This window comes from Labrus bergylta, chromosome 17 (assembly GCF_963930695.1).
Source record: "Labrus bergylta chromosome 17, fLabBer1.1, whole genome shotgun sequence".
Taxonomy (NCBI): Eukaryota; Metazoa; Chordata; class Actinopteri; order Labriformes; family Labridae; genus Labrus; species Labrus bergylta.
In genome coordinates this window covers 14,307,174-14,320,251 of record NC_089211.1, presented here as the reverse complement: position 1 = coordinate 14,320,251, position 13,078 = coordinate 14,307,174, and the positions used below count along the sequence as shown (strand labels likewise).

At 41.7% G+C, this 13,078-nt stretch overlaps 1 protein-coding gene across 4 annotated transcripts in view; it reads right to left on the bottom strand.

The window, feature by feature from the left end:
* Positions 1-360: 360 nt before the first annotated feature.
* The window catches only part of LOC109981152 (mediator complex subunit 13L), an 81,402-nt gene continuing 68,684 nt past the window's right edge, over positions 361-13,078 (bottom strand). Inside the window, exons 14-31 of one of the 4 annotated variants that reach the window (XM_065965372.1) lie at positions 12,946-13,042; positions 12,618-12,835; positions 11,544-11,722; positions 9,589-10,514; positions 9,024-9,203; positions 8,629-8,858; positions 8,325-8,523; positions 7,452-7,740; positions 7,109-7,361; positions 6,826-7,014; positions 6,472-6,695; positions 6,178-6,320; positions 5,460-5,618; positions 4,993-5,157; positions 4,536-4,699; positions 3,053-3,217; positions 2,765-2,874; positions 361-2,195 (exon numbers count right to left, since the gene is read on the bottom strand). In XM_065965372.1, coding sequence (XP_065821444.1) covers positions 2,063-2,195; positions 2,765-2,874; positions 3,053-3,217; positions 4,536-4,699; positions 4,993-5,157; positions 5,460-5,618; positions 6,178-6,320; positions 6,472-6,695; positions 6,826-7,014; positions 7,109-7,361; positions 7,452-7,740; positions 8,325-8,523; positions 8,629-8,858; positions 9,024-9,203; positions 9,589-10,514; positions 11,544-11,722; positions 12,618-12,835; positions 12,946-13,042 — 4,023 coding nt within the window. In that variant the 3' untranslated portion in view covers positions 361-2,062. The remainder of the gene's footprint in view (positions 2,196-2,764; positions 2,875-3,052; positions 3,218-4,535; positions 4,700-4,992; positions 5,158-5,459; positions 5,619-6,177; positions 6,321-6,471; positions 6,696-6,825; positions 7,015-7,108; positions 7,362-7,451; positions 7,741-8,324; positions 8,524-8,628; positions 8,859-9,023; positions 9,204-9,588; positions 10,515-11,543; positions 11,723-12,617; positions 12,836-12,945; positions 13,043-13,078) is intronic. The other 3 variants (XM_065965373.1, XM_020629812.3, XM_029276610.2) reach the window with 3 other exon arrangements.

Sequence of the window (13,078 nt, the reverse complement as noted above, 5' to 3'; positions counted from 1 at the left end):
ATTACTTTTGATTAGCCCCATATATTGTTAGTAGAGGAAGGAGTATCGAGGTCCTTCATTATAGTAGAAGTGGCAACACCACGTTGAAAAAAAGAGTAGGACTTGAATTCAAAATGCGATGGTCCAGGAAAATAACGCACATGAAAACATTCTGGACAATTAATAATAATATTATAAAGATAATCAAATGGTTTTGATAATATTTAAAATGAATTTGAAATACATTTTGATATGTAACCTTCTTACCTTACCTTCTTAAAGTAATGGATTAAACAAACGATCACCAACGAGTGAAATCAGAGTGTAAGCCAGTCCGTGGTTAACAGTTCCTTGTATCAAAAAAGAACACAGAACGCAGCATCGCTTTCAAGAGTTTTAATAATTTACTAAAAAAGAGTGTAAAAGTAACAGACCCCTCCCGCTGAAGTGGATCTGTTCGATATTCAAAGTGATGACAGATGTAACAAATTTTTGCAAACTTGCCCTCGTCTGTACATTTGTGTACACTTGGCAATTTAACCTCTCGGTTGTAAATATGAGTTTTGTACTGTATACTGTATCAAAAAAAAAAAAAAAAAGCTCACAGCAAAATAAAATACTTTGATATGAATCACTTGAAAGTAAACCAACCAGCATGAAATGTACAGCTTTAAGAAATTCCAAAAGACACGGCGGAAAAGTGTATATACAAACATGCTAGGAGTCTTAACAAAGAGCAGACAGAGTGAAGTTGAGGAGACAGGACCTTCTATTGGTTTGACATCATTTAGGAGAGCCAATGAAATAAAGTCTCTTTTTAAAATATTTCATAACCTTGCAATGTTCCAATGCCATCGTCTTATATTGCCTATTTCAAGATCTCTTTGATAGCAGAAGAAAAAAACACGTTATAAATATAGAGTATACTGTATCTCCTGCATCGACTTGTTTAATTTAAACGCATTAAATAAAAAGGCAAAGTTCTCATTATCTGTAGAAAAACAATCAACTCAAATGCAATGTCTTTGATAAATGTTCATACTGTGTCCACTTCAAAAGAGATGGTTGACTGTACCACCTTTTCTCCTTAAGTGCCTGCATGGAAGAGGTAATATATATTTATATATATATATATGTATATATATATATATATATACACATAGATATCAAATTTTATGACATGATATACTTTGTATAAATATGGCATCTTTACAATTGCATTAAAATGACATTTTTCTATTTCAGATCCCAAGACAATTCAAAGTCAATCGGGAAAAAAGGCTTGTTTTAGTTTCTCTTTTTCTCGCTTTAAATATTAAAAAATAAGTCTCAATTCTTTGCAAATGTTTGTCTGACATAATAAACAACACATCTGTCTTTACTGGTCAAATATTTTCCATTGTGTTCGTATCTACAACACTTCGGAAGGTGAAGAAAAAAAGTGCCATTGTCAAATTTTCCCCCCCTTTGGAGTGAACAAGGACGTTTGCCCCTTTCAGAATAAAGGTAAAAGGTTTTAACAACCCCACTGCAAGTCCCCATGAAGCTCATCAGTTTCGTTCTATACAAAAACAATATGTAAAAGTATCATTGACAAAGCCAGGTGTTTTTTTTTTTTGTCGCCATGCCGTTTTTGCTGGTTGTACATTATGGAGTTATGTGGCCCTGCATAGACGTCCCTTTCCACAGGAGAGGGTTTCATACAGAGCTTCTCTTGAAGTGTCATCCACACACACCTCAAAGTGGAACATAATGCTGCTGTGATCAGGAGAAAGTTGTGATACGTCAGTCAAAGGAGCATTGTTGGATGAAGAAGTCCGTCTTCATCCTTAGAAAGCACCACAAAACAAGCTTTGAAGGTACAAACTGCTGCGGTTAACCAGTAACACTTAAAAGGAATTGTTCGAGCATTTCACCCCACTCATTCATAACATTCCTGCCGTGGGAGAGTCTGACTTGCTCTGTCCTTAATTTGGCCGTTGAAATCCACAGAGGAGCTCTGGTGCTCTCTGGTGCCCAGACGGAGGAAGCGTATAGGCACAGAGAAAGTGAACCATCAGCTGTCCATTGAAGTGTCCCACAGCTAAAGCATGTTCAGGATGGCATTGTACATTTGGATCAGTACAGCCAAGTGGACCGGCAGGCAGGACTGGCGGTCCTGGGTGGCAGGGGTACAAGTCAGCCAAGAGAGGGCGTTGTACTGCTCCAGTACAAACCTGTGTTTGGAAAACAGGCAATTTTTGAAAACAGAATAGGTAAGAAACTCTGGCTTTCAAAAAAAAATACTTAAGTTATTTTCCATTTAAATGCACATCCAGAGAAGTAATAACTATAAAGGACTGGTTAAAAAAGGATCACAATGTTGGAGCATATGGTGGCACTAGTAAATCTTTTGGCAATCTAATCCCTCTCCCTTTCTCATCAGTCAGTTTTTAAAGACAAATGTACATTTTATCAAGACAATGATAACAATGATAACAATAATAAACATATTATTTAGTCTAGCAATATCACACATGAGGGAGTACTGCTGTAATAATAATCAGCTGATATTCAGCACAACAGTACACCCTTGAGTGTTGCATTGCTTTTTTATTAAACAGTTTTATGAGCAAAATACAGTTCTAAAAAAGTAATAAGCAAAACCTGCGATACAGTGGTATCAGCTCATGTCCTAACAATACTTCACCAGTGCTTATGGCATTCTTCTTGTCCAATCAAATGACTAACTGTTGTAGTTCTATACAGGTTAACCAAAAGGGACAGCATTGTGCTGTGTGTTTACCTGAGCACATCAGAGGTGGTCTTTGAGTCTAAGGGGTGAGGGGTCCATTTGATCTTTTCTGACATCAGCTCATCCGACTGGGCGATAGAGATATGGTGGTGGAGGGAGGCCTGAAGAAAAAAAACACACCACAATGTTTTATCACATTAAACAAATTATTGATCCAGTCACTTTTTCAGTATCACCTACCCGTCTGTTTCTCTCTAGTGAAACAAGTCTGACTGGCACTTTATTTGTTTCTTTCACCCCTCCCCCCACACACACACACACACACAGTATTTTGAATACCTTGAGAAAGAGTGGACACTGGCTCTCAGCCTGCGGGCAGGAGGCCCAGAACCAGTGAGGGAGTCCGTTTGCTTGTGCAGTGGAGACGTAGTAACCCAGAGCCAGCGGCTGCTGCTTCAGCTCCTCTGGTGGACTGTCTCTGGACAGCAAGCGCTCCCCCTGGCTCTGTGCACACAGGAGCAGGCCAGCAATTAATCACCAACACACAATGTGATCCAAACAAACCCTGGATAATGATTTCAACCAGTTATTTACCCATCTACATCAAACATGTATGAGCCCTTGCAGTGGCTTTACGGGAATGTGAAAAAAAGGATACGTAAACATGTCATTTTCACATTAAAACATGAAAGCATAACAAAAAGTTAAGACCAAACTAGTAAAAAAAACCTGTAAAATTGCTGCACATCTTTTCTCCATGTAACATCCTGTCTTTTATCTGGAGCTTAAGATTGTAATAAAGTTTGAAATGAAAATGGAATCAGGTCTTAGTGAACAGAATTCTTTACAGATGTGCTGCATTTAGAAAATTGCCAAATGAGATCTGCTTTCTGTTCAGGCTGTGGTGTTTAGAGCTGTGTTTAAACATAGACTCACTGTATGTAAAGCCATAAATAGACACTGTGTTGAATGATAGCACACTTTAAGTTACACCTGCACCACAGTAGATACAACATAAAGAGAACAAAAATGTCAATAAGATGTTTTCCCTCCATACCGGTAATATATTTCTTCTTCAGCCCAATAAAAACAAGATACTTGGGGCACAAATATCTTGTGTTTATTTCGATTTGCAAAGGAACAACACACATATTTGCAAATCAATATGGAAATAATGTACATGTATGTTTTTAAATAATGGCTTGCTGTTGAACGAATGCTCCCACAGTTTGTCAGTGCTGAATGACAAGTTAAATTATGTAGGTTGTCAATGTGTCTTGTCTCTTGTGCCCTGAAGACAAATTCCTTTTTTTTTTCATTTTTTTTTTTACATTTGTTATACTTGGCAAAATGTCTGATTTTTGTCTGATAACATGAAGGGCTTGGTGTCTGCAAAGACAACAACCTCGTGCTTTAGAGTGAGAAAAAACAGATCCATACCTGAAAAGGTATTCATTTGAATTCCAGTACAATACTTCTGCAATAAAATCATGTCATATGTCTAAAGGTCATATATAAGAATATTGTATTTATGCTCATCTATTTATCATTATCATTATTTGTGTAGGTAGTACTGTTATTTTAAGGTTGTCCTGGAAGGTTTAGTAAGCAGACTATAGTAAAGTTAAATCTTTTTAAGTAACACAACTATTTCTTGTCACACTGTGTTTCTCTTCCTTCCTCTGCAGCCTCAGAGCAGTGGACAGCCATCTTTTGCTTATTCCCAAACAATGAGTTAGTACTGATGTGTAAAATGCAGCCGAATGTTTTGTCACAAGGAGGATATGTATGTCGCTGTCTTTCGGCTGCTCCCCTCACTCACCTTGGTGTGCTGGAAATGTGATCCCATTCCCATCCCAGACGGGGAGCCAGGCGAGGGCACAGGAGAGGTGTTAGGGGAGGGGTGGAGGTTCCCCGTGATCAGCATCATGTCATGGTCAATGTCGTTCTCCAGTTCATCAGGAAAGGGCAAATCAAACATGTCATCTGCAGGAGAGGGGAAAGAGACGAAAATGATGTCAGCTCACCCCAAACTTATTTAAACTTTTGGAATAAACAATGACAAATATCTGATTTGGAGTTATTTCCCATCAATACAATTCATATTCACACAAAGGGGGCAAATGCTATTTTTCTGTGGCCGTGATGCAGGGAGAAGTTTTTTTTTTTTTCACGCAATGATGCCCCCTGGTGGTAGATAATAAATCTAAAGATACACTTTTAACAAGGATTTTATCATGTAGACCTTGTCATCTTGACTGTTATAGTGTTTTCCTTACCATTATTGTCCTCAGTGGGATAGGAGCTGGGTGCCAGCTGTGTGGTGGCAGACGTTGGGAAGACTAGGATGTGTGTACAGGAAGCATCCTGAGGTGTGTTCAGCTGCGACGTCTGCAAGTTCAGAGCAGTGCTGCGGCCAAACACTGAGCCCATTGTCACTGCGTCTGGACGTACGCATAGAGAAACAGCAAAGGTGAGATGTCTTTCAACACTGGGTCTCACAAAGTACGATTTTTTTTAAATAAGCTGTAAAATAAGTACGGTCTGAATCAAATAAAGTTGTCACTCATTTAGAGTTGATCTATTCACTTGCTGTCATTTTTTTTTTGTCAATTGAATTAAACAATACTATTACAGAGCACTGCAACATCCAATAATATAATCTCTTAATAAACCACCAACGTCATGACCATCATCTTGTTATTGAAGTCAACCAACAGTTTCCCAAAGTGAACAGACTACTAACCAGGCATGACCACAAAGGAGCCCTGTGGCTCCATGGCGACAAGGCAGGCACTGAGGATAGCTGGGGTGTCAGCAGCTGAGATCCCACAAATACGACAGGCCTCCCTCAGCTGGCGCCCTACTGAATGAAGGGAGTGCTCCCCAAGGAGCGAGCTCCAGTCTATTTGGAGAAAGAGCGAGAGAGAGAGAGAAAGAGAGAGAGATGGTTAAGGGAAAACAAGAGAAAAGAAGACATACTTAGATGGAAAGACATTGGGGAATCATTCTCTGATACATTTGATCCCTTCAGGTATAATAAAAGAGAGCAAAAACAAACAAATAAGAATATAAAAAAGGGTTGGAAGAGGAGTGTATAAGAGGACAGTCTGAAAGCAAGTCTATGCTCCTATGTTTACATGTGACTGTTTGTACTATAAGTGAGAGCAGGTCAATGTCAGAGCACAACATCACAGTTTATGCTAAAGGAAGACTCTACTTTCTATTTCTCTAAAGCAAGAGTGTCTGAGTTAATACGTATGGGAGAGCTAAGCCTGCAGCCATTTTATTTTATTGCGGGAGCGCAAGCATGTTTGAGTTAACGATTATAAATTGTTTCAATGTTTCATCCACTTTTAAATGAGACAAACAATATCATAATCATGCATAAAACAGGAACTCATTTTTGGCTTTCAACATTTTTAGTTCAATCCTCAAGAGAAGCATCAGGTTTTGTCCCTTACCTTTTAACTCTCCATGTCCCAGTCTGCCTAATCGACCAATCACAATCCTCCAGGGTAGTGATGTCTTCTGTATGATGCCAATACACCATTCCCACATCTTCTGTAGTCCCATCTTCCTGGCTGAAACCTTTGGCCTTCGTGATCTGAAGTTAAAAAAAGAAAAAAGAAAACAAAAATGCATAAAGAGAGATGCTGCCAAACAAGTACACACACACACACACGCACGCACACACACACACACACAAAAATGACAGTTTTTTTTTATGAAGTTAAGTACAGACAACTTTTCCACACCTGTTGGGTACATCAATATTGATAATGCAGGTCTCCAGAAGTTCCCCCTGCTGGTCTGTGCAGGACACCAGGATCCAGCGCTGGTCATGTGACAGACAGTATCCAACGAAGAGCACGTTGAATTTGGGAGGAGGTTCAGCCCACATTTCCCCTGGTTCCGGCTGCTTGGAACGGGTTGGACCAAGGATGAAAGGAGGAGAGTACATCTGCCGTGGACTTGGATGCTGGAGGCGAAAATTCAAGAAATTAAAACGAAAGTATGTAGACAAAAGTCAAATAAAGTCATACAGTATACAGTGTATCACATGAGCTCTTTCCTTACAAAAGTATACATTTTTGGATTCTTATGCCTACCTCTGGACCGTTAAGTACAGAACTGACAGTGGACACTGGGCCAAAGCCAGTCAGGGACTTGATGTGTGTTTGATGGGGAAGCAGACGTCTGCATTGGGAGTAACACGAGAAGGCCATGGAGCGCAGCTGTTGCAAATACAAATGGCTCTCTCCACTGGCTGGCTGGAGGAGGTACTGGCAAGGCACCACCTACGTTCAACACAAATGAAATTGATGATGATCACAGGAGTGGGAGTAAATTCGCTTTCATTTTGTCTCGAGCAAAACCACAGTGTCTTCCTACCTGTAGCACCAGTGCAGGTCTCATCATCTCAGGCAAAGTCTGCAGCATCTCTGTGTAACAGCGAAGAAGCCCTAGTAGCCAAATGCTACCTGCCTCCATATCGTCACACTCGTCCTCCTCTCCACCTTCATTTCTTGCTCCATTTGAGCTAAGAAAGGCATCCACTATGTAAATAACAATAGCTGGTGGGTTTGCATGGCTGTCCGCTGAGTCGGGCACGGTTGGGATGCCGATTCTAGACTGCTCTGAAGTACTGAAAGAGGGCAAGAGAAGAAAAACATTAGTGTTAAAATGAGAGGAAAAAAAATGTGTGTGAGGTTATTTTCAAATATTTCGGTCTTACAGTTCAGGGTTTTCTGCTGGTGTGCTGGCTGGTGGAGTGACAGTGGAAGGCCCTTTAGAATCGCTGGTTGCTGCTTGTGTTGTCTCTCCTGTCTGGCTTGAGGTTCCCCCGTTCGGGGTTGGAACATTTCCCGAGCTGGCAGCTCCTGGAGCAGGTTCACCATCAGGTCCACAAGATGGAGTTTGCCCCGAGGAGGCGGGCTGGGCTGAGGATGTGTTGTTTGCGGGCGGCTGGAGTTTGGGAGGTACAAGAAGACTGCTGTCCAGAGGCAAGATTGAAAGCTTGGGACCTGCGTTTAAAAGAATTGGAGTGAAGAAGTCAGTGAAAATCTGCATTTAAAAAGACAACGGAGAGTGAAAATTCAACGAGACATCAGGCTGTTTTTCAAGTACAAATAACACAATAACATACACACATACAGGCTACATAAAGGTTCTAGTTAGCTATTTCTCTACCTAACATCAGCAAGGGAACAGCAGTATTAGCTAGGGAACAGTAGAGTAACAGGATATGATGGTAACGGTGTATATTCCAAGCTAACAATAACCTTAACTAGAAACTCTAGAATTCTTACATTAGCTGTTATCCGATGCTACTTTACTCAAAATAATTTCTTTGTGTCCATTTAGATTTTCACTAGCGAGTGTCTGAGTAGTTTCTAATTGGTCTTGTAGAGTTGAAATGACATTGTTCTGAGTCCCAAGTTTTTTACAATTAACAACCTAGTAGAGCAGTCAATCTGTTATAACATTATTTAAGTTTCACACCCTGAGGTGTGTGAACGCGGCGAATGGAAGTGCTTGGATCATATTTTATGAATAAGATTAGATTGCATCAGATTTGAAAAAAGATTAGTAGAATAAATGTTCTGACCGAGCTGCTGCTTGCAGGCATACGCGTAGAGTTTAAGTTTGCTGAGGTTGTCGTTGTGTTGCTGTCCAGCCCAGGGTCCTGTCAACCACTGGTCCACATCCAGCTCTTCCATTTTTTCCGGCTCTACCGCTTCCCCCACACGCACGAGGCCATCTCTGGACACCTTGGCAAGAGGTCGGTGCTTTCCAAGGCGGCACGTCTGGAAACAGAGTCATCATTCTGTCATTAGAGACACTCGCCATGTTAAAGTACAATCCTTTGTTAGCCCTCCATCTCGCTTCATTTTCAGAATCCAGTCTCCTACCTCATAAACTGTGCTTAGCTCCTGGAAGAAGGCCTGGGCTGCAGCCAGCAGAGAGGGACTGTTTGGACACAGCACCAAATATGCTACATCCCGCTGCCCCCCATAAGGCTCAAGTAGTAGCTTCTCCCAGAAAGGTAACGCTAAGGGGGACAATGCTAAGAAGTCTCTCTCACGGTCATAGCCAAGTAACACTGTAGGGATGGGCAATGGCTCTGGTGACTCTTCGGAACCTAAGAAAAACCACAAATAGTCACAATTTTATCAGGCTTTTCTATGTGTTTGACACTTCAGAAAACTGTAATCTCAAAAATGTAATAAACAGAAAATTGACATAGGATCTGTTTTTAGTTGTTTTTTTGTTTTTTTAAATCAATTTTGGGAAGTACTGGACTCACCGTATGAGCCTCTACCGGCCATCTTATGGAACTGCTGCCAGGTGAGTGGACCCTGAACGTGCTGAATGTTCTCCCAGGTCCTTCCTGTTCTCTTCTTCTGGATGGCGTCCTGAAGAAAAGGCTGAAGAGACAGCAGCATACGAACCATATCCTGGGACGACAACATGCTCATCTCCACCACTGTGGGGATTGGCAGACACACAGGCACGCGCACACAACAGTACACACACACACACACACACACACACACACACACGCACACACGCACACGCACACGCACACACACACACACACACGCACACACAGAAAAAGGATACATGAACAGATGCACACATGTTAACATGATTCTATACACAAGAGAAACAAATAAACACACATGAAACAGATTGATATGTAGTTTAGATATCACAAAGGGAAACAGGCATACATGAAACATTTATTTGCCAAGGCTTCCTGTAACAGGACTATGTTTAAAGGACTTAATCACACAGCGTTTTCCCAGGAACGTATTTGAATGGTTTTATTTTTCAACATAACTCTTTGGCTGCTAAATTGAGTTTCTTACCATTCGTGTGAGGCCAGGGGTGAAGAGCAGTGCTTCTGACAACAGCTTGATCTACTTTTCCTCCTGTGGAATTATCCACATACTGCAGCCCCTGTTCCAAGGCATTGTAACACTCCACACAGGCATCGCTCCCATCTGCCCACTGCTTCTCAGACATCCAGCTTTGGAGCAGCGCCCCCTTGCGGCCGTGACAGGAACAGCTGAGTGGGACATGAAGTGACGCCAGGGAGGAAATAGGCTGGGAGCACTGTTCCTGCAGAAGTACCATGACTAACGGAGATGCAGGGGCTGCATCCTGGGGCTTCTTAGCTCGCGGGTCTCCCATAGCTGGGTCCCTCCGGCATAAAGCCAGCCTCCTCTCAGCTGCCCGGCCTACCTCTGAAGTCCTACCGAAAATATCCAGCTCATCCTCCAGGAAGAGGCCTGTCCCATGGGCCAGCAACCTGTTTACAATGGCGCTGAAGCCGCACATGCAGCGGTACTGATCCTCACAAGTGGAATCAGGGATGTATACCCCCACATCTGCACCTTTGACATTCATATTACAGGCGCAGATGCAGCAGCTGTCAAAGTTACGATCCTTGAAAACATTGAGGACGGAGTCAGAAAGCAGGAGGACGGCGTACAGGCTGTGGGCTTCGGGAAGGGAGGGTCCTGGCCGAGCTAAGGGATCCACAGAGCTGAGTGGCAGGCTGGTGGAGGTTGAGACCGGTGAGCTGAGCTCAGTACCGTCCTGCTTCACCGAGCCCTGCCCAGAGCTCGCAGCATTAATCCCCCGTGGTGTTCGAGGAGTTCGTGGAGTGGGCACTGAGAAACGTGGCGTGGCAGGAGAAGGAAGGATCCCAATGGTGGTGCTCACAGAGGCAGTGGCAGCGCTCATCTGACCGTACTCCTGGTCGTTGAGGGTGTTAACGCTGGGCACATTTCTGGTAAACACACATTGGCAGAATCAAAAATAAGAGTTAGACAGTCGAGTACGATTGAACTAACTTACAGGATATTTTATGAACCAACTGACATTCAGCATATTCACATGATGACCCAGTTTTTCTGACATCCTGCTCAACGTGGGAAACTCAAATTCTTGTGTAACGTAAAACTGATTTATTCCAGGTTGTAAGTTGGACAGTATCCAACAATTATTATAATTTTACTGCTTTTTGATTGATCAGCAACTGAATAAAAAGTGACAACAGAATATTTAGAGGGACTTTGGGCCACATCTCAAATAAAAATAACCTACTTCACAGTATTCTGTCTTCTGTTTGAGACTATAGCAAATTTTAGCGTTCAAACCACTTCCTGGCTAACAGTGTTAGCTTGAATTTAAACCTCTCCTGCTGTATCATATAGCTCAAATAAATGCTTATAACAGCTTAAAGCCTGATTCCACCTAACGATTATATTAGCTAAGTAGAACGCTAACAATAGCTAGCAATGGGTATCCACTGAAAAAAATAACTTTTCCCCCTTTTTTTTTTTACAGTTTATTTTGTGGAATTTCTCCCCTCCAAATGCGGCGGGGAGAGAAAGAAAAATGGGGAATGACATGCGACAAAGGAACCACGAGTCAGATTTGAATCAAGTCTGCTCGCTTGGAGGACCATAGCCTCTGTACGTAGGTCGCGCACACTAACCACTAAGCTACCGGTGCCCCAAAAGTCTTTTGTTTAACTTAAAAACTTAGAATGAGCTCATGTCCCATCAGAGTTGTACGTTTCATTGTCTGCTTGTCCTAACAGAAGCAGTTAAATGAGAACGATTTATTTGAGCTTCCATGAGCATGACGCCAGAGGAAAATGGTGGCCGTGTGAATATGGCTAAAGTCAACCTCACATGTCCATCCTTCAGAAGCTACGTGGTCAAACACATTTTTTTATTTCATTTTAACAGAATGAAACATCTTCATCAACGAGAAAGGTTTATTTTCTTTTGTGTCATAGTTGACTACTCACGTGTATCCGTCTTTGATGAAAGCCTGATGCTGTGGATGCATGATCGTGGAGAAATGCTCCATTTTGGGCATGAGGGCCCATGATGGACGGTAGTAACATTGATCTGGAATCTTAAGCGGTGGTAGACTCTGGCTGGGTAGGCAGGATAGTGGAGCAAACATGGAGGAGCCTATATGTGGCTGCATAGAGAAGATACCAGGGAGAAGTTCAAGTTTAACATTCAGTTATATTGACACTGCACACATACATGCTTCACTGCTGAATATATCAGTGGCAGGCAGCTTTTTGGTTATAATAATGATGTTGCAAGTTGTGTTTGACACAACATCTTTTTAGTAAGCATGTCTGTCAAGAATTAGGTATGCGTCACAACATTTATTAAGTTTTTAAATTTGACGTTTTGTTAATTGTGGAACCTCTGGAATTCTTCAGCTGGCAACTTTTTTTCATAAAATGATATTTCCTTATTAAACAAGTGCTTACTACAATAGAATCTGTGTCAGGATACCAAATAACGGATAATATGTCAGGCGCTAACACTCATGCCATCAGTTGACTAAGATCCAATCCATTCAAATGTTAAACTGGATCCTGTTTGTGTGTTTAACATATTGAGCTGATAGAATAAAGCGTATTGTCTGGAGGAGGTTTCTGTTTGTGTTAATGAGGAGATGCACATAACAGTGGCAACTAAATGCATTTAACTATACAGTAATTAGTGTTTCCCAAATGCATAAAGTCTGCAGTAAGTACAAGAGTCTGACTTATATAGAAGATAACTAATTAGCAAGGATAACTAATTAGCACGCTATAGGTTATAGTAAAGCAATTCTAATGATGTGAGGGCTTGTAAGGAACTGACTGCCATTCATATTGACTTCCCCGTGTTGAGTTTTAAATGGACTAAAGCAATTTGTGAAAGTAATTAGCAAGCCCAAGTTGCTATTGTCTTACTAAAGTGTTGTTTTCTAGGTTCGCAATGACACACAAAGCTAAATATGCTGCTATTTGTGCTGTTAATTGAAGATTGGTTCAGCTTATTGATTGAAAACTTTAATTAAAACCTCCCCTCACCTTGATATCTTCCAGCCGTGGACTGACCATGCCCTCGTCAAAATCCATCCTGTATTCCATTATCTGGGTGCAGGCTAAAGGCGGCATGTGGTCCAATGGTCCGCTGGGTGCGGGGGGCTCCTGGCTCGGGGTGTCACGATACGTCATGATTGGAGAGAAGGCTGGGTGCTGTTCTAAGGAAGGAGGGGTGGGAAACATCCGCTGGAGGTCTGCTACTGCTAAAGGGAGACAGAATAAGGAGAACAGAGAAAACAAATGTTGTTAACAATGATAGATGCGATTGTAGTGTGCTGTTGATTTTGTAAAGATTATGAAAGTAAATGCTCACTTGATGGATAAGGTACAGCAACTCTGCCTTCTTTCCCCAGGGGGCGATCTTCTGTTGATACTTGTGGCTTGGTTGAATGCTGGTTGGGATAAACAGTCTACAAATTATTACACATAAGACATAATGATCAGAT